This window comes from Capsicum annuum, chromosome 10 (genome assembly GCF_002878395.1).
Source record: "Capsicum annuum cultivar UCD-10X-F1 chromosome 10, UCD10Xv1.1, whole genome shotgun sequence".
Taxonomy (NCBI): domain Eukaryota; kingdom Viridiplantae; phylum Streptophyta; class Magnoliopsida; order Solanales; family Solanaceae; genus Capsicum; species Capsicum annuum.
Window position 1 is genome coordinate 135,821,997 of NC_061120.1, and position 24,006 is coordinate 135,846,002.

The window sequence follows — 24,006 nt, forward strand, 5'->3', positions numbered from 1 at the left end:
TGGGTGAATTTTATATCGTTGGAAAGCAAATTGAATTTCCTACGTAATGGGAAACTCTAAAATAAAAAATAATAAGTGTTTCAAAAATTTTATATACGAATATTCATGTATTGGGACTTGAATTATGCTAGAGAAATACGGGGTATTACAAATTAAGACATTTATCAGTGGAAAATATTTAGTAAAATTCATTTTCAAAGCGATATTTTCAACAAGATTTATTTCATTCATAAGGTTTGAACTTTAAAGTTAAAATCTTTGATTAAAGGTGAAAGTTTCCCAACCCCGGGCCACAACCAGGTTGATCCTAACATACAATTAAAGGTAAAAGAATATTTATTTCATTTTACCCACGGGAAAAGGCATCATTTCCACCCCAAACTATACCCAAAAAGTCGAAGCCACACCTAAACTATACTAGTGACACACCTAAACTATAAAAAAGTGAAACTATTTACACCCTGTCAGGCTACCACCACTTGCATGTGGTGTAGTGTTTTACACGCGCTGCTACGTCAGCACCACGTCAGTAAAAAGTATCAGTTTTTTATAGTTAAGGTGTGTAATAGGTCACTTATATAGTTTAGGTGTGGATTTGACTTTTCGACTATAATTTAGGGTAGAAACGATGCCTTTTCCCTTAATGTTTTTAGCCGTTTACTTTTGTTATTTAACAGGCTGGACGTGCCTAAAATAAGTGTAACATATGCGCCTTAGAATGGGGGTCGCGGGGAGGTAATAATATTACTTTTATATAGTTAAGGTATGTAATAGGTCACTTATATAATTTAGGTGTAGCTTAGACTTTTCTTGTATAGTATGGGGTGGAAATGATGTCTTTTCCCTTTTACCCACCCTAGCCTCTTATGTCACCATCTCCCTATTTTCTAGGGTTAAGTCATTGATAGTTCCTTAAATTTGTTTTAAAATTTTACTTGGATTTTGGACCTCTTAACTAGGACTAATACCTATTGAATACCTATACTATCTAGAAAATTATTCTATTAGACCCCCGCCCCCCCTCCTTCATTCCCCATTTTCTTCTTCATTTTTTGATCGTTTCTTTTTTCCTAACCCCAAAACTCATTTTTTTAAAATTATTTTCATATATGATCTTCTATTTTTTCTTATATCTAATTCGGGAAAGGGAAAGATATGTGGAGACAACAATGGTGAACCATTTCGAAATCGAAGACGAGAAATCGAGAGGACTTGATTAATTCTATTAAATTCTTTGACCATTTTCAATAAGCTTAGTGAGTTTATATTTGGTTGTTGATGTTTGCTCAGAGATAATGAAAATGAACGAAAGTTTGACCAACTATGTCCCCTCTACATGAGTGTCGGAATTTTTTTTTCCTTTTACAGATTCAATTAGTTGATTCAACAATACTTTTTTTATTTATTAAAATTAAAATAAAATAAAATAGCAAAGAATAAAAAAAGTGGCAGTAGTTTTGAGAATCAAAAAATGGAGATGAAAAAGATGAATAAATGGAGGGTGAAGTGTCACGTCCTTTTTTAAAAAAAAAAATTAATCATTTTTGAAAAATTATTTGAAGTGTAAAAGTTGAAAAAATCGCGTTCGAGTGCGTGAGACACACTTTTTTTGTCATGTCAGTATTTTGTGTCTAATAGAATGACTTTTGAATAAATAAATTGTTCAATAAGTACAATGAAAAATTGAGAAATCCAAATGAAATCTCAAAATAAATTTAAGGATCTATTAATGACCTAAGCCATTTTCTACTACCCCACTTTCGACCCACATGTTTTTATTAGGTGACCTCTTCACATTAGTCGTACATCATTTGAGCCCTCATGGTTTGACAAATTAGGAGTTCTTTAGTTTTTATAGTAATTTGTTTGTACCAAACAACGCATTGTACTATTAATCATAGGAACATATACTTTTAAAAAGCAAGTAGGACCAATGTGCAACATTCTTAGCATGAAAATTGAAGTTTGTCAACAACTAGTTTACCAGAATCATATTTTTCCTATTCATGATGAATTATTCTCATTCGACTAGCAAATTAGTATGGGTGAGACGGACATTATAGTCGACCCAGTGACACGGCTAGCTCTAATTCACAGTATAAGACTCATTAAAGCAACCACTCCCAACAAAAAGTTTCTCCATGTTGAAAATTCAAACAAAAGACCTTTGATTAAGTGCGAAAGGGTACATCCACAAAGATACATCCCACATCCTGGCAGTGCCGGTTAAGGGTGGTAACGGAACCGAAATTTTCTGTTCCGGTCCGTTTACTTCGTTTCTGGTGACGTTCTGGTACTGATAACACAACGGTACCGGTTACAACTGGTATACCGGTACCCAATGGTCCAGAATACGGTATTGGTGCGCCTATCCAAAAAATTCCAGTAATTCCGATTCCGGTTGACCGGTCCGGCGACGTGAAGACCGTTACAATTTTTTTATTTTTTTTAAATTTTGGTCATTTGGAATTGTTATATTAATATATTATATTAATAAAATATAATACTATAAGTTAATATATTATATTATATAAGTTAATTATATAATATAATTTAAATTTATAAAAAAAAACGTGAACGGTCGTCTTTTCTGGTACAGATCCGATGCCGGTCCGATTCCACACCGGTAACCAACGGACCCGTGCGGACCAGCAAAAATGTCCGGTATTACCGGTTCCGGCAACAAACTCCGGTAAGGTTGTCCTGTCCGGTACCGGTTACATCAGTCCGGTGGTACCAATTCTGGTCCGTTGCCACCCTTAGTGGTGGTGCATCTTGTATCTGTATAATGAATGTGCGCCAGGGAAAAGAGCGAACTTAAAAACCAGTTTGTGCACTCGAATGCAACGCATTGCAATTGAGCATAAGATCAATATATTGATTATGTAGCTTAATCTTCAGATCTTATTGAATAAGGTTCTATTGCCGACGTATTTACTTGATCCACAAAACGGCCTCACCACAATCACCCATCTGCTCATCCCGTAACTACTGTACTGATAGATAAGCCCCTGGATGTAAATCTCTTCCATGGTTCCGTCAAATTAATGCAACAGTTCAATATTTAACAAATTGAATAGATGTTTTTTTTTTTTTGGTGGGCGGGGGGGGGGGAATATTAGGTCCAACTGACCACACTTAAAGTGCCAGAAAGACCACTGGGTTAAGATCAATTTGCAACTGTGATACACACTACCTGCATGCAGGGGAGGATGCAGTCTCATAGAGCTATGCCGCCATGAAGTCATGAACCCATTACTTTAGACACGAAATATAAATTTATGTAAAAAAATTTATTGAAACAGCAACAAATGGTAGTTTTGAACACATAATTGTAGAAATACAATGAGCTCAATGGTAAGAATCTTAAAGGATGAATCCATAAAATTTAAATCTTGAATCTAACTCTATCCGCATAGTTTGTACCCAAGCACAAGGAAGCAACAACACAGGTGCTTCATTTGCAATCCAACCTTCAAGAACTTGAGATCATTTTCAGTACCATCATCTTCAATTTGTTGGGGTTTGTCTAAATGTCCACTAGAAAGAACTGATATAGTCGAAAGCTAAACTGTTTTTAACTTGAAGCTTCATTAAATTTGAAGACACAATCATAGAGCCTTCCTCCAAGAAACTGGGCAACCTCTGGGTGCTTTACCTGTGTTTTTAAGAAACAAAAAATAAAAACTTCATAAAAAGGGGAAAAGTCCTGGATTTGGGGGGCGGGGGGTTTGTTTAGACATGAAGGGCTAAGGGAGAGGGAGAAGTAGGGGGCAGCGTTTTATGGCTGTAAATGAAAGCATGAAAGATATTACCATTCCAATCTTGAGAGAATCACATTTAAATCGAGCATACAGGTTTGTCTCTATTCCACGGCCCTGCAAAGAAAATTCAAAGAAGCTAAACTTTTAGAGAGTGGAATTTTACAATCACTTGAATATAGCAAGTAATGCGGCTCCACAGAGATATAATATTTTTCTGCTTAGTTATCTTTTTTTTTTTTTGTTTAAATCACAACTCTTTTAGATTAAATTCTGTTCTTTCTTTGAATTAGGAATAATGTGTTTTAACTGTCCCAAGAGTTTAGCCTTGTTTAGGATTTCTTGCTCCACAAATAGGCCTTGCTTGCCGGACACTTGACAATGAATAATATCTGTAGAGTTATTCTATCTCTCTACTTCTCTCATTCTCCTTTCTCTCTCAAATTTTCTCCCTTCTCCCTTATCATGCAACATGAGCAGGTAGGTAGGAGAGTTGTAAATTTACTAACTTCAAAAAGATATATTCCACTATGATGTTGATAATCCAAATGCTGAAATTTTTAAACAAAATCACAAATTGGGAAGTTCCAACACGAGGTAGCAGAAGTGGGTAATTGGTGAAAAAATTGAAACAAGAGGCTTTGATCAGTTTATACAAGTTCCAAGAGGAAAAATAGTTCCTAAGAAGTGGAGGAAGTACTTAGTAGCTGGTAAAGAAATGGACCTTGTGCCTAACTCAACCTCAAAAGCTTAGCTCATGAGGGGAGGATTGCCCAAGATCATATAAGGAGACCAAGGACCCTTTAACCCACCGATGTGGGACTCCAACATCCCCGCACGCCCAGGGCAGGACATCTAGAGCGTGGATAATATAAGACGGGGGCCCAACATTGGAAACAATGAACTAAGTGGGTCTGGCTCTGATACCATGTGAGAAATATAAGAGAAAAATATTATTGAATTGTTGTAACTACATTATTACATTGAGACCCTATTTATAGACACTACATGCCAATCCTTTTTCTAATAGGATACTACATTACAATCTTTTTTCTAATAGGATTTTATATGCTATTCCTATTCCTACTCATATTCTAACACTCCCCCTTAAGCTGGTACATAGAAGACATATGTACCAAGCTTGTTATGGATGTAACTAATATGAGAATCGGTGAGAAACTCGGTGAAGATATCTGCAAGAAAATTGATAAGGACTGCTTTGGACGTCTGGAGACCTCAATTGAAACGGAAAAAATTGAAAAAATGATCCGAAAAGTAGTAAATATTGTCGTAAAGTCGATGTGTCGCTGGAAAATTGCCGAAAACTGGTATAAAATATACGGGTCATCTCGAAATCAAGAGACGAATAGATCTTGAACATGAAAGTCACCAGAAACTTAGCCGAAACATGCTCACACGCCGAATTATTAGATTTGATGGCTGAAAAGTGACTACAATCTGAGGAAAAAAAAGTACATGGGTAGGGTCAGAATGATGACACGACCCTACTGAAAAAGAGAAATATGTGTAGGATCGGAATGATGGCACGACCCTATTGAGAAATAGAAATTATATGAGTAGGGTCGGAATGACGACACGATCCTACTGAAAAAGATAAATTATATGGGCAGGGTCAGAATGATGGCACGACCCTACTGAAAAAGATCCGAGTCACCGAAAAGACGTACGGAACTATGTAAATTAAATCTGAGAAGTCACCAGAAAGATGCATAGTGCTATGCAACTCAGATATGAGACAGTAGTCCGGAAAGATGCACAGTGCTATGCAAATCAGTATGAGAAAATAGTCACCGAAAAGAAGTACGGTGCTAAGAAAAATAGATAAAGTAGTCACCGGACATATGTATAGTGCTACGCAAAGATATGAGAAAATAGTCACTAGAAAGATACACAGTGAGTCAGTGACCCAACTTTTGGTAACATAATCATTGGCCAGACAGGCGGCATATATGGATTATAGCCGCCCGCCAGCAGCGAAAACTTTTTGATTCTTTACCAAAATCGTGGAAGCTCTGAAACCATGATAAAGAAATGGACCTTGGGCCTAACTAAATCTCAAAAGCTAGCTTATGAGGGGAGGATTGCCCAAGACCATATAAGGAGACCAAGGACCCTAAGGACCCTTTAACCCACCGATGTGGGACTCCAACACCCCCCGCACGCCCAGGGCTGGACATCTGGAGCATGGACAATATAAGACAGACGCCCAGGGCTGGACATCTGGAGCACGGACAATATAAGACGGAGGGCCCAACATCGAAAACAATGAACTGGGTGAGCCTGGCTCTGATACCATGATAAAGAAATAAGACTTAGGGCCTAACTCAACCTCAAGAGGATTGCCCAAGACCATATAAGGAGACCAAGGACCCTGGGCAAGACATCTGGAGCGTGGACAATATAAGACGGGGGGCCCAACATCGGAAACAATGAACTGGGTGGGCCTAGCTCTGATACCACGTGAGAAATATAAGAGAAAAATATTATTGAATTGTTGTAACTACATTATTACATTGAGGCCGTAATTATAGACACTACATTCCAATCTTTTTCCTAATAGGATACTACGTTACAATCCTTTTCTTAATAGGATACTACGTTACAATCCTTTTCCTAATAGGATTCTATATGCTATTCCTATTCCTACTCATATTCTAACGGCAAAAGTTCTGAGAAGCCGCGATGATCCATACCCTTCGTCCTGTCACAAAATACATGAGAGAAGTGCAAAGTGGGAATTAGTGATTAGAGCAACGGACTTGCAGGCTGGCTAGGGCCACCCACATGGAATCATCACGGCCATCCCTTATCTTTTAACGTAACTCTGTCCCCTAAGAACATAGCTCTTCTCACTTATAAAAGAAAAAAAATTGATGTTCACGACCAAATAGGAAGCTTTCAACCAATTTCATTGAGGAGTTTGAGGTTTGCCGATTAAGAGTCTTCCCAAATCTTGCCTTGCACCCACATTGGCATCATTGTAATCCCTAGACTTATAATGTAACACTGCCCCTGAGAACATAGCTATTCACACTTTTCAAAGAAAAAAGAGACATTGCTAGTCACATCCAAAGAGGCAGCCAAATTAATTGCGAAGCTGACGCTTGACATAGTCTTTCCACGTCTTACCTTATCCCCCTCATATTTAATCAATTAGTCCATGCAGAAAAAGGTTTGATAAAGTGGAATCTAAGCCAAAGTACAGACAGAGTTGAGTTGAAGCGATAATCTCTGATTCACTTATATAACTCATCTCCCATTTAAGGACAATAATAAAAAGAAAACAAAGGAGTATTAGTATACACAACACCCATAAGATAAGGTACAAATGAACCAAGTTGCCAAGCAAAGCTATGTTGTCGGACTCTCCAAAAATGCTGCCGAAACCATGTAGGATCCTTCAAAAACTGCACTACTTTGGAGGATCCGACATGGACCTGCCGGCATTTTTAGAAAGTCCAAGCAACATAGGAACAAAGTACAGCACACAAGCAGAAGAACAGCCCTTGTCACTAAAGCTTTTTAGAGGTCAACAACAAGAAATAATCACTAAATTCTAACATGTCATGCCACAGGGAAGAAAACGGTATCCACCAAAAAACTGCAGCAGCATTATTGATGAAAGTCGGGAAACAATAATTTTCCTCTGGTTATGCTGCAGTTTCAGAAGAGCATTAATACAGAACTAGACAATAGCTGACAAGAGAAGGCCTTTCCAAAGGGATTATACTGCAAAAGATTCGATGCCAAAAGCCTTACCATGCCTTCTAAAATAACGAGGTCAGCATCAATTGCCAAGTATGCCAGCTCCTGAGATACCGTTGTAAGATCAATAACCTGCAACAACATGCATAAATGCATTCAGTAAATAAGCCTGACAGCTGGACCAGCCCGAAACTACCTTGTCAACCTGACATTCATGCAACTCATCACATTCCTAATGGACCAGCCAAGCCAAGCTGGAGAGTGAGCTCAAGAGTAGGTTTATACTAAATTTAAGCTGGGTGTGAACCAACATAAGTTAGCCCTGAATTCTTCTCGCTTGCTAAAAGTAGGAATTCTCAATAAGCTAAGACAAAATGTTTAATTACGGGCTAAACAATAGCAGGCATAGGTTAGGAGATCAATTTTTAGCCGAGAGGGAATCTAAATCTAGATCATAAATTTCCCATCCTCTCCTTGTAGGGTGCGGGAGGAAGCTTTGCAGTATGCAAATGAAGTAAAACTAACTGCCACTTACCGGCAAATCATTACCAGAATTGGCAACTAAAAGATTGGACGTGTCAACGCCTATGAGCTTCCCATGCTCATCTTTCAACTGTTAATAACCAAAACATGTCAATAGCAAACTAAAGCTGAGAACTCCAAAAGTTGACACATACAACTTCTATTACCTTCGATATAATATCTACTAACTCAGGATAAGTAACATCATTGATAGAAGGTAAGTCATTAGCAGCCAAAACAACCTGGTTAAAGAAAGCAGTAGGTAAATTAGGTGTTGAAACAGGAAAAACACATTTTTACCAGAAATACTTTTATATACTACCAATAAGAGCTAAAAATAGCTTTCAATATTTATGAGCTAATCAATAGGTGGCAGCTGATATGATGCACTTTATACTATTCATCATGGTGACATATATGAAAGTGTGACTTATTGTTGGGGCTTTGATACCGAGCAACCTCTCAAGACATACTTCAAAAGAAAATATCGCTGAAAGGACAAGGAGTTGAAGACTTTTGGACAAACAACTTCTACAGCAGCAGTTGTCTAGCAATTGGTCCCTTGATTCGCTTCAGCAGTTGGTCTAGCAGTTATTATTCCTAGTTTGTAGTTTATGGTGCAAGTCTTATATTATGTTCTCTATAAATATGTAACTAGGATTAGTTATTTGGGCATGCGGACAACTTTATTGGTGTAATTGTGTTTAAGATTATTGCACAAACTATTGCAAGTAAAATTACCTTCTTTGTTCTATTCTCCAGGTTCTCTATTTCTGGTTACTATTAGGCTTCATACCTATTAAACTAAGGTATTTCAGGTCCTACAGTTCCTTAGCTTCAGGGATTGATGAAATAGAAACAAGACAAGAATGATGATATTCACTATACACCAGGTGCTTCAACTATGATTGAGCCACAAAAGCAACACAAAACCCCAGCTCGAGTGAAATGTTTTAATGGAAATAAACCATTTTCGTTAATATCTTGATGTTGCAAAAAGAGAATGAAGTTACACTCTCAGAAGAGGCAGTCAAAATCCTACCACAGTGATGTATACTACATATTGAACTTGTGCGTACCCGTAATAATCCACAAGCCAAGCATATCAAAATTACACAATGGCATTTCATCCAATGCAATGAAATCAAAGAACAGTCCCACCATTGGTGACCTACTTTTTGAAAGCAGGAAATTCCAATCCTTACATACCAAGAAAGAACCAGGGACTCCAAAACAAACCTGTACTCCATGACGAAGTAATTCTCTAGCAAATGGCAAAATACCCAAAATAACATCTGCACCAGAATTATCAACAAAGATTACAGCCTGTATAAGAGTAAAGATGTCAGTGAAGGAACAGGCATCAAATGTACTGGATACTTGTCAAAAAAGATCATAAAACTTGAAGTCCAAATGAAAACGAAATTGATAAAAACTCACCTTTTTCCATGTTTTTTTGCTCCATTTTTTAATGAAAATGTCCAAATCATCAATGACCCAGGGTCGGGGGACAAGGTTTTGGCAACTAGCTAGAAACGACATCCCATCCTCTGAAAACAGTTCTGCAAGCTTCAAGAGAGGTTAAAGAAAGTAGACATTACTTACATTATCTTGAAAACTTTGGATCATTTTAGAATTGCTTGCTGTGCAGGACGCAAGATAAGGATATCAAAATTCAAATCTAGAAGGTTTCAGCTAGTTGGAGCCTGAAAACTTTGGATCATTTTGACATGAGTTGCTTTAGGCGGACGAAGAGTTCAATGTAATTTCTATGCAACAAGTTTCTAAAATAACATAAACATTCCAAATAATGAATCTAAACTATGAAAAATATGAGAGAAAATATTATTGAATGTTGTATCTAAATTATTACATTGAGACCCTATTTATAGACACTACATTCCAATCCTATTCCTAATAGGACACTACATTACAATCCCTTTCTAAGTAGAATTCTATATGCTATTCCTATTCATATTCTAACACTCCCCCTCAAGCTGGTGCATACAAGTCATATGTACCAACCTTGTTACAAATGTAACGAGGACTGGTGAGGGACTTGATGAAGATATCTGCAGTTGATCACTCGACTTCACAAATTTTGTAACAATATCTCCCGAGAGTATCTTTTCTCTGACAAAGTGACAATCAATCGCTATGTGCTTGGTCCTCTCATGGAACACTGGATTAGATGCAATATGCAAGGCTGCCTGATTATCACATACAAGTTCCATCTTACCAGTTTCTCCAAATTTTAATTCTCTCAGCAATTGCTTGATCCAAACCAGCTCGCAAGTTGTTGCAGCCATTGCTCGATATTTGCTTCGGCACTAGATCGAGCAACCACACTTTGTTTCTTACTCTTCCAGGACACCAAATTACCTCCTACTAAAACACAATATCCAGATGTAGAACGTCTATCAAAGGATGATCCTGCCCAATCAACATCTGTATATCCAATGATATGCTCATGGCCTCGATCCTCGAAGAGTAGTCCTTTACCTGGAGATAACTTTATATATCGCAAAATCTGAACAACCGCATCCCAATGACTATCACAGGGGAAGTCATAAACTGACTTACAACACTTACAGGAAAAGAGATGTCAGGTCTAGTCACTGTGAGATAATTCAACTTTCCAACCAACCGCCTATACCTTCCAGGATCATTGAGTGGCTCCCCCTGTCTTGGCAGAAGTTTAGCATTTGGATCCATAGAAGTGTCAATAGGTCGACATCCCATCATTCTTGTTTCCTCAAGAATATCTAAAGTATACTTGAGTTCAGAAATAACAAAACCTGAGCTGGACTGAGCAACCTCAATACCTAAAAAGTATTTCAATCTGTCAAGGTCTTTAGTCTGGAAATGCTGAAAGAGATGTTGCTTCAAGATAGTGATACCATCTTGATCATTGCAGGTGATAACAATATCGTCAACATAAACCACCAAATAAATACACAGATTTGGCTCAGAATGGCGATAAAACACTGAATGATCAACTCCACTACGAATCATGCCAAACTCCTGAATAACTGTGCTAAACTTCCGAACCAGGCTCGAGGAGATTGTTTCAAACCATAAAGTGACTTGCGCAATCGACATACAAGGATACTAGACTCCCCCTAAGCAACAAACCAGGTGGTTACTCCATATAAACTTCTTCCTCAAGATCACCATGCAGAAAAACATTCTTAATGTCCAACTGATAAAGAGGCCAATGACGAACGGCAGCCATAGAGAGAAAAAGATGGACAGATGCTATTTTAGTCACGGGAGAGAAAGTGTTGCTATAATCAAGCCCAAATATCTGTGTATATCCTTTGGCAACAAGGCGAGCCATCAGCCGATCAACCTGACCATCTGAACCAACTTTGACTATATAAACCCAACGACAACCAATAGTAGATTTACCTGCAGGAAGGGGAACAAGCTCCCAAGTACCACTCGTATGTACAACAGACATCTCATCAATCATAGCCTGTTTCCATCCTGAATGGAAAAATGCTTCACCTGTAGTCTTAGGAATGGAAATAAAGGACAAAGATGATACAAAAGCATAATAGGGTGATGACAAACGATGATAACTCAAGAAAGTATAATGTAGGTTAGCATTACGAGTGGATCTTATACTTTTTTTAAGTGCAACTGATTGACTAGGAAGAGGCAGGTCCGTAGTAGGGGAAGCGTCAGGCACAGAACATGAATCATCTGGGACTGATACTGGACATGGGCGGCAGTGATAAGTCAAAAGTGGTGGCACTATAGCTGGAGATGGACAAGTAACCGGAGATTCCTCAAAGATTGGTGTGGGTAAGACTGGAGGTATGGTTAAGATCAGAAGATGTATAGAAAGGTTGAGATTCAAAGAATGTGACATCAGCGGACATAAGGTAGCGACCCAGATCAGGTGAATAGCATCGATATCCTTTTTGAACACGAGAGTAACCAAAGAAGACATATTTGAGAGCACAAGGGGCTAATTTATCTTTTCCTGGGGCTAAGTTATGAACAAAACATGTGCTCCCGAAAACACGAGAGGGGATAGAGTAGAGATGTGACTGAGGAAATAGTATGGAATAGGGAACCTTATTTTGGATCGAAGATGATGGCATTCTGTTAATGAGATAGCAAGATGCAAGGATCGCATCGCCCCAAAAAGCAGTGGAACATGGGATTCAATGAGAAGAGTGCAAGCAGTCTCAATGAGATGCCCATTTTTCCTTTCTGCTATACCGTTTTGTTGAGGGGTGTATGGACATGATGTTTGGTGAATGATTCCTTGATGAGTCATGAACTCCTAAAACTGGGAGGATAAGTATTCTAAGGCATTATCACTATAAAAAGCACGAATAGAAATACCAAATTAATTTTGTATTTCAGCATAAAAACTTTTGAATATAGAGAATAACTCGAAACAATCTTTCATTAAGTAAACCCAAGTACATCTTGAAAAATCATCGATGAAAGTAATAGGGTGAACTGATTCTACTAGGACCCCAAATATCGGAATGAACTAATGAGAAAATAAACTCTAAGCGACTCTCAATACTACGTGAAAAATTAACACGGATGTGTTTCCCAAGTTAACACGACTCACAATCTAATGTGGATAAACTAGACAAACTAGGCAACATTTTTTGTAGCTTGGATAGACTAGGATGTCCCAAACGTTTGTGAAAAAGGTCGGGAGGATCTGTAGCGGAGCATGCTGTGAAGGAATTTGAAGAGGTAAGATGGTAAAGGCCCTGTGATTCATGTCCTATGCCAATTGTCTGTCCCGTTTTGTGGTCCTGCATTAGAAAAGAATCATCAAAAAAAATTATACTACAATTAAGGGCATGTGTCAAACGACTAACAGATGCAAGATTAAAAAGACAACCAGGGACATAAAGAACAGAGTCTAGAGTGACAGAAGATAAGGGTTTGGCTTGTCCAACTCCTTTTGGCTCTGTTCGAATTTCATTAGCTAAAGTAATAGCAGGAAGAGATTGTGAATAAACAATATCAGGCAGAAGTGATTTATCACCAGAAATATGGTCAGAAGCACCTAATCCACAACCCATGATCCAAAGGTACGAGATTTTGCAGTTGAGGCTATTGGTAGAAATATATGCTTGCTTGATTCTGAAGATACTCATTATATTCCTTACCAGATAAATATACACGTTGATCACCTGTGGTGTTAGACTGAGCAATATGAGCATTTTTGGATGGTCGACCATGCAAAGAATAGCATATTCCACGAGTATGTCCAAAATAACTACACTTAGGTCAAGAATAGCATACGCCACGAGTATGTCCAAACCTTTTACAATAACTACACCTAGGTCGAGATCTTCCAAATTGACCTTCCCTTCGTTCATTCTTCATAAGCTCTGACATCTAGTTTCTGATCTCCTCATTAAATTTCAGATTTAATCATGAAAAAGAAATATTGTTGGAATTTGGCCCGAAAATAAGATCTGATGTTCAAAAGTTGCTCGGAATCAGAAAATAATCATATGAGCAGCCTCGAACGAATAAGCGAGGCTACTAAAAAAAGAAACTGCCAAAAAAGTCGCCGGAATTTAGGTTCCGGTGATCGGAATCTTGAAAGACTTGTCAGAATAAAAGAAAAAAACTATTGGTACAGCCTTGTAATGAAGTGGCGACCTAGCTGGAAAAAAAATTGGCCGGAAACTGGCCGGAATAAACCGCACGCACCGGCGCGTGAAGCGCGTGAGGCACAGATCTATAAGTTCCGGCGGCGCGTGGATCGCCGAAGATAGGATTTGAGCACTGGGGTTTGCTCGCCTGGGTGTTTCTCACCTCGTGGTGGTGTTGGTTTTCGCACACAACACTTAAAAAAATAGACGAGGGCTCAAATTGGACTTAACAGTCGCTGGAAATTGAAGTACCGGGCTGTCTTATTGAGTTTTCTTCCCATAAATTTTCTCACAAAACCTGCTTTGATACCATGTGAAAAATATGAGAAAATATTATTGAATGTTGTATCTAAATTATTACATTGAGACCCTATTTATAGACACTACATTCCAATCCTATTCCTAATAGGACACTACATTACAATTCCTTTCTAAGTAGAATTCAATATGCTATTCCTATTCATATTCTAACATGGTTAGAGTCCCACATCGGTGGGTTAAAGGGTCCTTGGTCTCCTTATATGGTCTTGGGCAATCCTCCCCTCATGAGCTAGCTTTTGAGGTTGAGTTAGGCCCAAGGTCCATTTCTTTATCATAAACTTTATCTGAACTGGCTGATGTACTGGTAACTTTGAGCGTGTCATTGTGATACTAGCAAAGACTAAGCACTTTAAAAGATTTCTCTTCTAATTCTAGTCAATTTTCCTCTTTCACAAAGTTTCTAAGCTGGAAGCTTTCTTGATAATAGTTCTGAGATTGTAATTGTAGAGTCCTAAAAATTGGAGAGAGCGAGGAATGTGATTCAGTAACTACTTGGCTTAAGCGAAAAAAAGTCGACAACCATGAGATAGACAATAATTTTCTGATCCTGGGAGTGAGATAGAGAGATAAGGCTTTTCGTTTGTCGGATACTTCAAACTCATGCAATAAATCCCAAAGAAGGGTACAAGCATGTCGTCGCAAATACCAATTGTAAAGAATGGATCTTGGGACTAACTCAACCTCAAAAGCTAGCTCATGAGGGGAGGATTACCCATGTCCATATAGAGAGACCAATTACCCATCCTTTTTCCGATGTGAGATACTTAACACTCCCCGCACGCCCAGGACTCGTTAACTCGTTAACTGGAGCGTGGACAATATAATATGGGGGCCCAACATCGGTGAACAAAGATTTGGGATGCGCCTGGCTCTGATACCATGTAAGATAAGATACTGCAAAAGTGTATATTTTATTCATAGAATTATACAGTATTTATAAGAGAAAAGTAAGATCATAATGAACTAATCAATTCCTGATTCTCGGGAGATTCTTGAATCAAGGGATTTCCCCTAATCTATTTCCTAAAATAAAAAATAATATATTTTCCTAAGATACATGCTATCCCATATTTACAGGAGCTGATTACAGTCAATCTGTTAGCTGATTTGTGGAGCAGATTTGATTGAAATCTGCCAGTCATTGTGGAGCAGATTCTGCCTCAATCTGCCAGCTCATTCGCACCAATCTTCTCATAATCCTATAAACAAGAAGGTCTCCCTCCACGTACTATCAGTATTGGGTGCTGAGCTGCTGACTATATCCTTAAAGCAATAGTATGTGAGGTGAATCATATGAAATAGATTATGAGTAATTTCCAGGAATTGAATAAAGCAGCTGAAATCTGTCATCTGGAGTGGAATGGCACTTCTATTCAAGTTTCAAAAGAAGCAAGAAAAGGAGGAACAATTACTAAAGGAACTAATTAAGGAAATATGAGCTTGAGTAACCTAACCTTCCACTAGAACTGAAAACCATCCATTTTTGTGGGGGTTTCCACTTTTGGTATATTTGTATACAAGCTATTTATTTTTTTTGCCCAAACATTAATAAAATCAATTACTTTATAAGAAAACCTTACTAGATTTACTAGATAATTTGGGCAGCATTGGACAGATTTCTATATTGTCAAAAGTGCTAGAGGATAAACCAAAGAAATTGATTAAAAGAGCTTAGTTGCCATAACATGACTTACTGCCAGGGTCAATATACAATCCAAATGAACTGTAAAAACACATGATCAAAAAGCACAGTTTACCTTTGCGGAGCCAAGATCAAATATATTTCCTGCAAAAATTCCTCTGACCAAATTCTCTACACGCTTGGCTTCATCCTCAATAGCATCATTAAGACATACTACATCCTTAAATAAGGATATAGCCTTAGCATTTTCTTCATCCTAGAGCATTTTCATACACCCAAACAAAGGAAAGAAGTAAAAACCTGAAACTAATTTCTAGTGTTGCAGGATAAGGATCAGAAAATAACCAGATGATCTTTAAAGAAGTGGAATTTTTTATTTCCTAAGTTATGTCAACATCCACAAGCAGACATCCAGATGCATGTTTGCACAGTAGATGCAAAGTTAGGGTCTAAATATCTCATTTCTGGATGATGCACCATTTTTCAGCTTAGCTTTTGCCAATCTTTTTTCCAAATCATCGTAATACCTTTCCCTCAATTATTCTATTCCTGACTATTACTAATCAGTGAAATTTCATCTGTATATTGGAGAAATTCATAACACTCTTCATATCCTTAGGGTTACTTCTTTGACCACTTGCTAACAGGAGTCAACTTGAGGAATTTAATATTGGAGAATTGATACTAACCTTGACCTTTTTAAATATATCTCTGAACCCCACTTCCCTAAGCACTTGCTCTCTAAGACGACAAAGAAGCTAAAAAGAAAACAAAGGAGAAAGAACTTTAGCTTCTTAGCAACAACAAGAAGTTATCAGGAAAAGTCAACAATTGCTAGCTTAATGTGGTAGAACTTACAATGCAATCAGGAGGCCCTCCATGACTTTCAGGATCTTTCTCTATATCCTCAAGTATTTCAGCATACCTATCCACCAAAAAGAAAAGAAACAGGTAAAAATTGGAAACTATCATCAATTTTCAATTTGTAAACATAATCCTCAAATCTTCTGAAATAAATGGACACTTGCTCAAGGTATGGTCTAAAGTGACCTTAAGGTATGGTCTAAAGTGACCTTATTTTAAGCAACTTGTCCAATAACATTTTTTTAAAAGTAAAAATTCTTTTTGGGATAAGTATTGACTCAGTAAATTCTTTTATTGATTGAAAGAAGATGAATTAAGAGCAGGTCCGAGTGTGCATGATAAATTAAGAAGATTCATATAACCAACCCCTACATTTTTATTTTTATTTTTTTGAGAAGGTAACATTTCTTGTATAACTATTTGCTGCATAAAAACTGTACTAAGTTACAGGGGAATATAGGAAGATGTACTAAGCTATAGCCACTTATACAGATCCTGGAACATCAACAAAGGATTCTCTGTCTTCAATATATTCATGTTTACACCAAAAATAGAAAAAACTAATTTGAGATGAGATTGGGTCGCAGTTGTTGATTGAAAAGGGAAAATCTCGTACATAAAACATTGACTAATAGAGAATCTTGTACAAATTGTTCTCTATTTGTAACACGCAAACATCTGTTGCTTTGTAAATCATCAGGTACTCTAAAGAACGTACAATCGAGCAAAAACACCCTCCCACACTTCCCATGGCTAGTGTAATTTTGCACACTTCAAATGGTTGGCAACAATATTGCTTCCACATCTGTTTTTCAGGACAAACTTTGTCACGATCCAAAAACGAAGGTCATGATGACACTTGTCGCGGCATACCTTGACAAGTAAGCCTATCACCCAAACTGATACGAAAAGAGGAAAAGATAAAAAAATATCCTAAGGAAAGGCTTCTAGAACAAAGCCGAACCATATAAGTAATCATAACAATGCGGAAAAAACTTATCCAAATACCAATCATGCCCAAAACCAAGTGTCAATAGTGTAAGAACTACAAATACAATCCAAAAGTCAAATACATCAGAAAAATAACCACAAAAGAAATAAGATCTGTCTCTGAATACTAATAAAGACATAACTACTTTAGAAAGATAGAGGTAAACTTCGGACGAATGAATATCCAACCGCTACCTTGGAAACTTCAACAATCGCCCGAGTCAAGAAATCTGAGGCGCACTCGAGCTAGGACCTGCACCGAAAGGGCGCAGTAGGCATGAGTACGGTCCACTTGTACTCAGTAGGCATCATAGGCCGATCAAGCAAAGTAGTAAATAAAGCATACAAAATATACACTAAGGGCACGTCACCTGCAATCAGAAAATGTCCCACAACGGTAGCCCACCGCTTGCACTAACAGTTCTAATATATATCACATATATTACAACGACACACCAAGATATAGAACACAAGTATACATTATGTCACATATAAATAGAACAATAGAGAACATGTAGATACAAAATCATCAAATACAGCTAAAGGAAGATAAGACAAATACATAAATGACACGTCAATAAGGCAATACAACACAACATAAATACAATAAAGTAATTGCAATGTATGTGATGATGATGATGATGCATGAAGTCGTTGCACAACCTCAGGGATCCTCGCACAATCCCCGTATATACCTACGGAGCTAAAGCTTCCCGACGTAGGGCCCATGGGGGGTTCGTCAACCCATATACAATCCACATATCTCATATCTCCTTTCCGGCACATCCCTCGGAAAGGGTTTTATAAGATGCTACCATATCTTTTAAAAAGGTGTTGCCATCTCAGATGTTGTCACGGTGGTACCAATGTTTCATAAATGAGTATGATATATAGATGTAATGCTCACAACCAATCACAATGACTATTTCCACAACCAACCACATGATATATTTCCACAACCAACCACAATGATACATTTCCACAACCACATGAGCCAATATTCACTCATTATTTTCGTTTCATCCATGAATTTCCACATGTCCCATATGTCAATAAAGTATGAATATAATCACAATACACCAATGGTACCACATTAAATATTTTAATAACACAATACAATTATTCACATGTATTCAAGGCTATCAATATCACATAGGACCCCACACGGTCACACATATCACATAATAACTCAATTTCGACAATTACACAACATATAGGCTTCCACACGGGCACAACACATAAATTGTCATTTTCATGATTAGTTTCCACCCTTAACATGCATTTTGTATCATCATTTACTACCCAGCCCAGTCTGAAAGAATAAAGTCATAACCTACCTCTAAAGCCGAAGCCGAAATCGGTCTGCTACACTTGAACCTACGACCTTACTTTTCACGATCAATCCCGAACTCTACTAAAAACATCAAATATGAAATCTACGCGTCAAAACAAAACCAACGACATCCATATTGACTACTTTTGATTCGGGATCAAAATGGATCCCCAAAATGAATTTCCGAAAAAGAAGGGCAAAATCAAAACTTTACTTCAAAAACATGTTTCCCATATTTTTAGGAACCTACAGCTGAAAACCCAAGTTAATTCGAGTAAAAAACGGGGTTCAAATCGAAGAAAAACTATTTTTGAGCTTTGCCGGGTAAAATCTTTGAAATTCGAGTTTAAATCAAGAATCGGAGTTGTTTTGAAGGTTAAATTGATGAAAAACTAGTAATTATGAGATAAAAATATTATTCAAGTGAAAAGAGTGAAATTTTGGTTTTAAATCATGCCCTAAGATTTTTGGGGTTTTGAGGAATTTATCAAGAAATTATTCCCACCGTTTCAAAAAGAATGACCTACTTTCCTTTTTAGTTCGTTTAAAAAAGAATGACCCCTTTCCTTTTTTGGCAATACTTTAATTTCAACTTTCCACATGGAATGTTTAGAACCACAAGATTAAAGAGCATTCTGATACATTTGACACAACTTTAATTTAAGTCCACAAGATTCAAAAGTCTTCTTTATTTTCTTAAACTTTGTGCCAAGTCAAAGTAGGTCATTCTTTTTTAAACGGAGGGAGTACTAAGAAAAGGAGTGAATTCTTACCTTAAATCCGTAATAAAATCAAGAAATAAATGTTAATCTATCTTCCCAAGCTCCCACAAGCTTCACTTTTAAGCTCCCAAACTATTTAGGGTTTAACTTTCAAGAGGCAAGATGAAAAATGAGCAAAATGACCCAAAAACTATTTATAAGTGCAGAAAATCTGCACTAAAATGAACCAAAAAGCTGAAGTTTTATTTTGGTAAAGTCCACTCCGAACTTCAACAAGGTGCTCGGAATTCGTTCGGAGTCTGATACATGCAAACAAACTATGTAACCACACTAAATTCGACGTTCTAAGCGCAATGACGATATCAGATTTTCAAAAAAATATCTTTTTCACAAAGTTGACCCCCGAAACCCGAAATTATAATTTTCCAAACTGAGGGTCGAAATGAGATTTAAAAGCCATAAAATCATACCAAACATGCTAACACCCTAAAATCGACATTCTGGATCTGCTGGCGAAGTTGGATTTTCCATCCGAGGTCGTTTCGATCAAATATGGGTCTCACACCCATATTTTCAATTTTCAATTTTCCAACTTTCCAACCAATAGATCGAAATGAGCTCGGGTGCACCGGGACCCAAACCAAAGGTCTTTCTAGCCTAAAATCAATATTCCGGAGCTGCTAGCACAGTCCGTTTGGCCATCCATCGCACGGATCAAAAGATATCCACATAAATCCAAAGAAAGGCTCTCGAAGCCATCAAAAACCACAATATTGCATAAATAATACCAAAATGAATCGAAAATCATGTCAATCACTCCCACCCCCAAAAATATCATAATGCAACTACGGAAAGGGGTAAAACAGTCAAATCACACAAATTTCACCTATTTCATCAAATTTTCAGATCGTTACATCATCCACCACTAAAAATCTAATTCGTCTTCGAACTAAGGCAAAGAAATACCTGAATCAATGAAAAGCTGGGGATAGGAACTACGCATATCAGACTTAACCTCCCAAGTAGCTTCATCTACAGGTCGATGTCGCCACAGGACCTTAACCACAGGGATCACTCTAGAGCGCAACCACCTAACATCCCTAGCCAAAATGGAAACCGGTTCCTCAACAAAGGACAACAGCTCATCTAACCGAACCGAATCCCAATGAATGACATGAGACTAAGCCTGGCAACGGAACCGAAAAATTCCGTTCCATTCCGCCAACTCCGATTTCGGCATGGTTCCGTTACTGGTAACGCCACGGTACCAGTTAGTTCTGGTATACCGGTACCCAATGGTCCGGATAACGTTACCGGTGCGAACCTTCGAAAAAATCCAATAGTTTCGGTTCCGGTTGACCAGTTCCGGTACCGGTTAACCGGTTTCGATCCGTCAAACGCTTAAATATCTGCCTTTCTTAAAAAAAAATGGGGAGGTATCTGGCACGGCACTGGCAACGGCTCTTTTGGCCGTTGCTTTGTAGCCATTTAAACAGCCCCCCTCCCAATTACCCCACACCACCTCTTAAAATTTTCACACAAATATTATCAATTCTCATACTCTCTCTTGATATTCTCATTCTCTCTAAATATTTATAATTATTATATTAGTTGGAGTTGAAGATTATGCCAACCTTTCCTGTTACATGTTCCAATACGATCTTGGTGTATTATTCGAGATTCTGAGCCGGGGGTCTATCGGAAACAGCCTCTCTACTTCTTCGGAGGTAGTGGCATGGACTGCGTACATCTTACCCTCCCCAGACCTCACTTTGTGGGAATACACTGGGCCTGTTGTTGTTGTTGTTGTAGTTGGAGTTGAAGATTCAATTATTATATTAGTTAGAGTTGAAGATTTGTTGAAGATATTACAAGCTACAATTATCATCTTTTAATTCCGACATTTGGTATACATCTGCTTTTACGCAGACATTCGGTATATTCGTTTCAACTTTAATCTCTTTTTATTTACGTTAATATCTATATTTTTATTTTTTAGTATCTACATTTTTTTACTTACATTAACTTTTTAATTTATAATATTTGTATTGCTTGTTTTAATATTTTAATTTAAATTATGGATTTCGGAAAAAATAGTAGTGGTAAAAAAAGAATCTTTGGTAAGGTTTTTCATAGAAATTTAAAAAGTAAGGCTAGTACTACTACTAGTTCATTACCGCCTAGATTTAATGAAACTTCTTTATCACAACCTAATGGTTTCGATATTGGTATCGGTATGGAATTAGATAATGAGACCCTAAATAGGCGTTATAATAATTTTGAGGAAGACTTACCGGAGGAAGATGATATAGAAGAACAAGAGTTAGGTGATACCCCTACCCCTACTAGTCCGGTTACGAAATTACCGGAACACGGTGAAGAACTTCCCCCTTTACCGGAATTTACTAGGGCCACAGGTACCGAACGTACTAAAAGGTCTTTACTTTGGAAATTTATGAAGCATGATAGGGTAAAAAGTACTGCTACCTGCAATAAATGCAAGCAAGTTTTTAAACATTTGACCGAGGGAAAAAATGGCGGGACAGGGTTGCTAACTTCGCATTTGACGAGATGTAATAAAGAATTTGTTCGTCTAAAAAATGAGGCTAAGGCAAAAAAAGATGGTACACAATTTATGCATGAATTTGTAGGAGGTAATATGGTTCAAACGCGTTTAGATATGTTTAACCCGGCTGAAGCAAGTTCATCATCGACATATAGTGAAGATGTAGATAGAGAAGAACTAGCGAAAATGGTTGTTGTTATGGGTTTGTTTTTTAGTTTTCCTTCCCATCCCGGTTTTATTCATTATATTCAACGAGTATATAATCTCTCTTTTAAAGGTTTTTCACGAAATACTATTAAAAATGATATTTTTAAATTTCAAGCTGAACATTGTCATTTTCTTCGTTGCTTATTTGATAAATTTGATGGTAGAATATTTGTTATTTCTGATATGGGTCGTAGTGTTATCGGTAATGATTATTTTACTCTCACGGCTCATTGGATTGATCACGATTGAAACATGCAAAAAAGAATTATTGCTTATAAATATGTTGATAGGTCTAAAACCGGCATGTATATAGCTAGTACAATAGCGGAGAGCATGAAATATTTTAGATTTATTGGTAAACCTCTGACATGCACATTAGATAATGCTTCTAATAATTTGAAAGCTATTGAAGAGTTAAAAACTAGATTAAGACCTATGGATGAAGATCATTTTCATGTTAGATGTGCTGCGCATATTTTAAATTTGATAGTACATGAAGGTGTTCATTTGTTTGGAAATGGTTGTCTTAAAGTTCGAATTGCTTGTAGTTATATTTTTAAAAACAAAAGAAAGACTGTAATGGATGATTTTAAATATAAATGTAATCAATGTGAACTTCCATATAGAAAAGTTCCAAAAGAAATTCCTACTCGATAGAATTCTTTGTTTCAAATGCTTGAAGTTGCTTTTATATATTGTAAACCCATACAATTAGTTTATAATGCTTATAATGAGGATGTTAATTTATTGTTAGATGAAGATGATTGGACTGAAATACAAGAACTTTGTAAATTTTTGAAAACTTTTCATCAAGCTACGGAAATAGTATCTGCTCAATATACTCCAACTATTTCTTCTGTTTTAGTAACTATTACTGCTATTTCTAAAGTACTTGCTGAATATAAAAAATTATGCCCTTACAAAGAGGCAATTGAATCTATGTTTGAAAAATTTTAAAAATATTATTTTCCTATTCCACAAATTTTTGACAACTAATTTATTCAACCCATTTTATAAAGAACATAGTACAGTGATGTTGGTTAGAAAATTATACAACAATTTAGAAATTGGACCTCTTGAAAAGCCATCATTTGAAACTTGTTATGCTAGCATAGTACTACCGCTAAGAGTTTATATAACTTGTATCAAGTTATGGAACAAAATATTGGGCCAATCGAACCTACTACTTCTAGACGTAGATATGATGATTTAGATGACGAGATGGGCGAAGAACTTAGTCTTCAATGTTGTAGGAGTAATAATTTTGATTCGTATCTTTCGCAAAATCGAGAAAGTATTAGAGATGAAAATGGAAAACAACAACTTTTATCATGGTGGAAGACCCATATTAGGCAATTTCCAAAACTGTCAAGGATGGTTCGAGATTTGCTATCAACTCAAGCTTCTTCAGTTGCTTCAGAGCAAGCTTTCAACGCAGGAAGATTTATAATAGGAGATCATCGATATTCGTTAGCAAGGGATAGTTTGGAGATTTCGGTATTATTTAGAGATTGGATCAATGCAGAACGAAGAAATTTTGGGCTCCCCAAATTACCGCACCATATTGAAGACGAAATAGATGAAATTTTTTAGGAAAATAGTGATGACGGAATGGAAGCAATGGAAGAACAAGGAAAAAGGCCAATTCCGGAAGATTTATCCGCCGAAGAAATAGAAAAGTTACGCCAAAAATATTATAGACAATTT

The 24,006-nt window shown here is 37.1% G+C and overlaps 1 protein-coding gene and 1 pseudogene across 2 annotated transcripts in view; both read right to left on the minus strand.

The window, feature by feature from the left end:
- Positions 1–3,274: 3,274 nt before the first annotated feature.
- Positions 3,275–24,006, minus strand: part of LOC107863942 (damage-control phosphatase At2g17340) — a 39,943-nt gene continuing 19,211 nt past the window's right edge. Inside the window, exons 3-12 of one of the 2 annotated variants that reach the window (XM_016710150.2) lie at positions 16,476–16,542; positions 16,307–16,375; positions 15,733–15,873; positions 9,450–9,578; positions 9,249–9,335; positions 8,177–8,251; positions 8,023–8,100; positions 7,542–7,619; positions 3,816–3,878; positions 3,275–3,658 (exon numbers count right to left, since the gene is read on the minus strand). In XM_016710150.2, the coding sequence (XP_016565636.2) occupies positions 3,578–3,658; positions 3,816–3,878; positions 7,542–7,619; positions 8,023–8,100; positions 8,177–8,251; positions 9,249–9,335; positions 9,450–9,578; positions 15,733–15,873; positions 16,307–16,375; positions 16,476–16,542 (868 nt within the window). In that variant the 3' untranslated portion in view covers positions 3,275–3,577. The remainder of the gene's footprint in view (positions 3,659–3,815; positions 3,879–7,541; positions 7,620–8,022; positions 8,101–8,176; positions 8,252–9,248; positions 9,336–9,449; positions 9,579–15,732; positions 15,874–16,306; positions 16,376–16,475; positions 16,543–24,006) is intronic. The other variant, XM_016710151.2, reaches the window with a different exon arrangement.
- On the minus strand, positions 9,989–11,111 carry LOC124888032 (annotated as a pseudogene).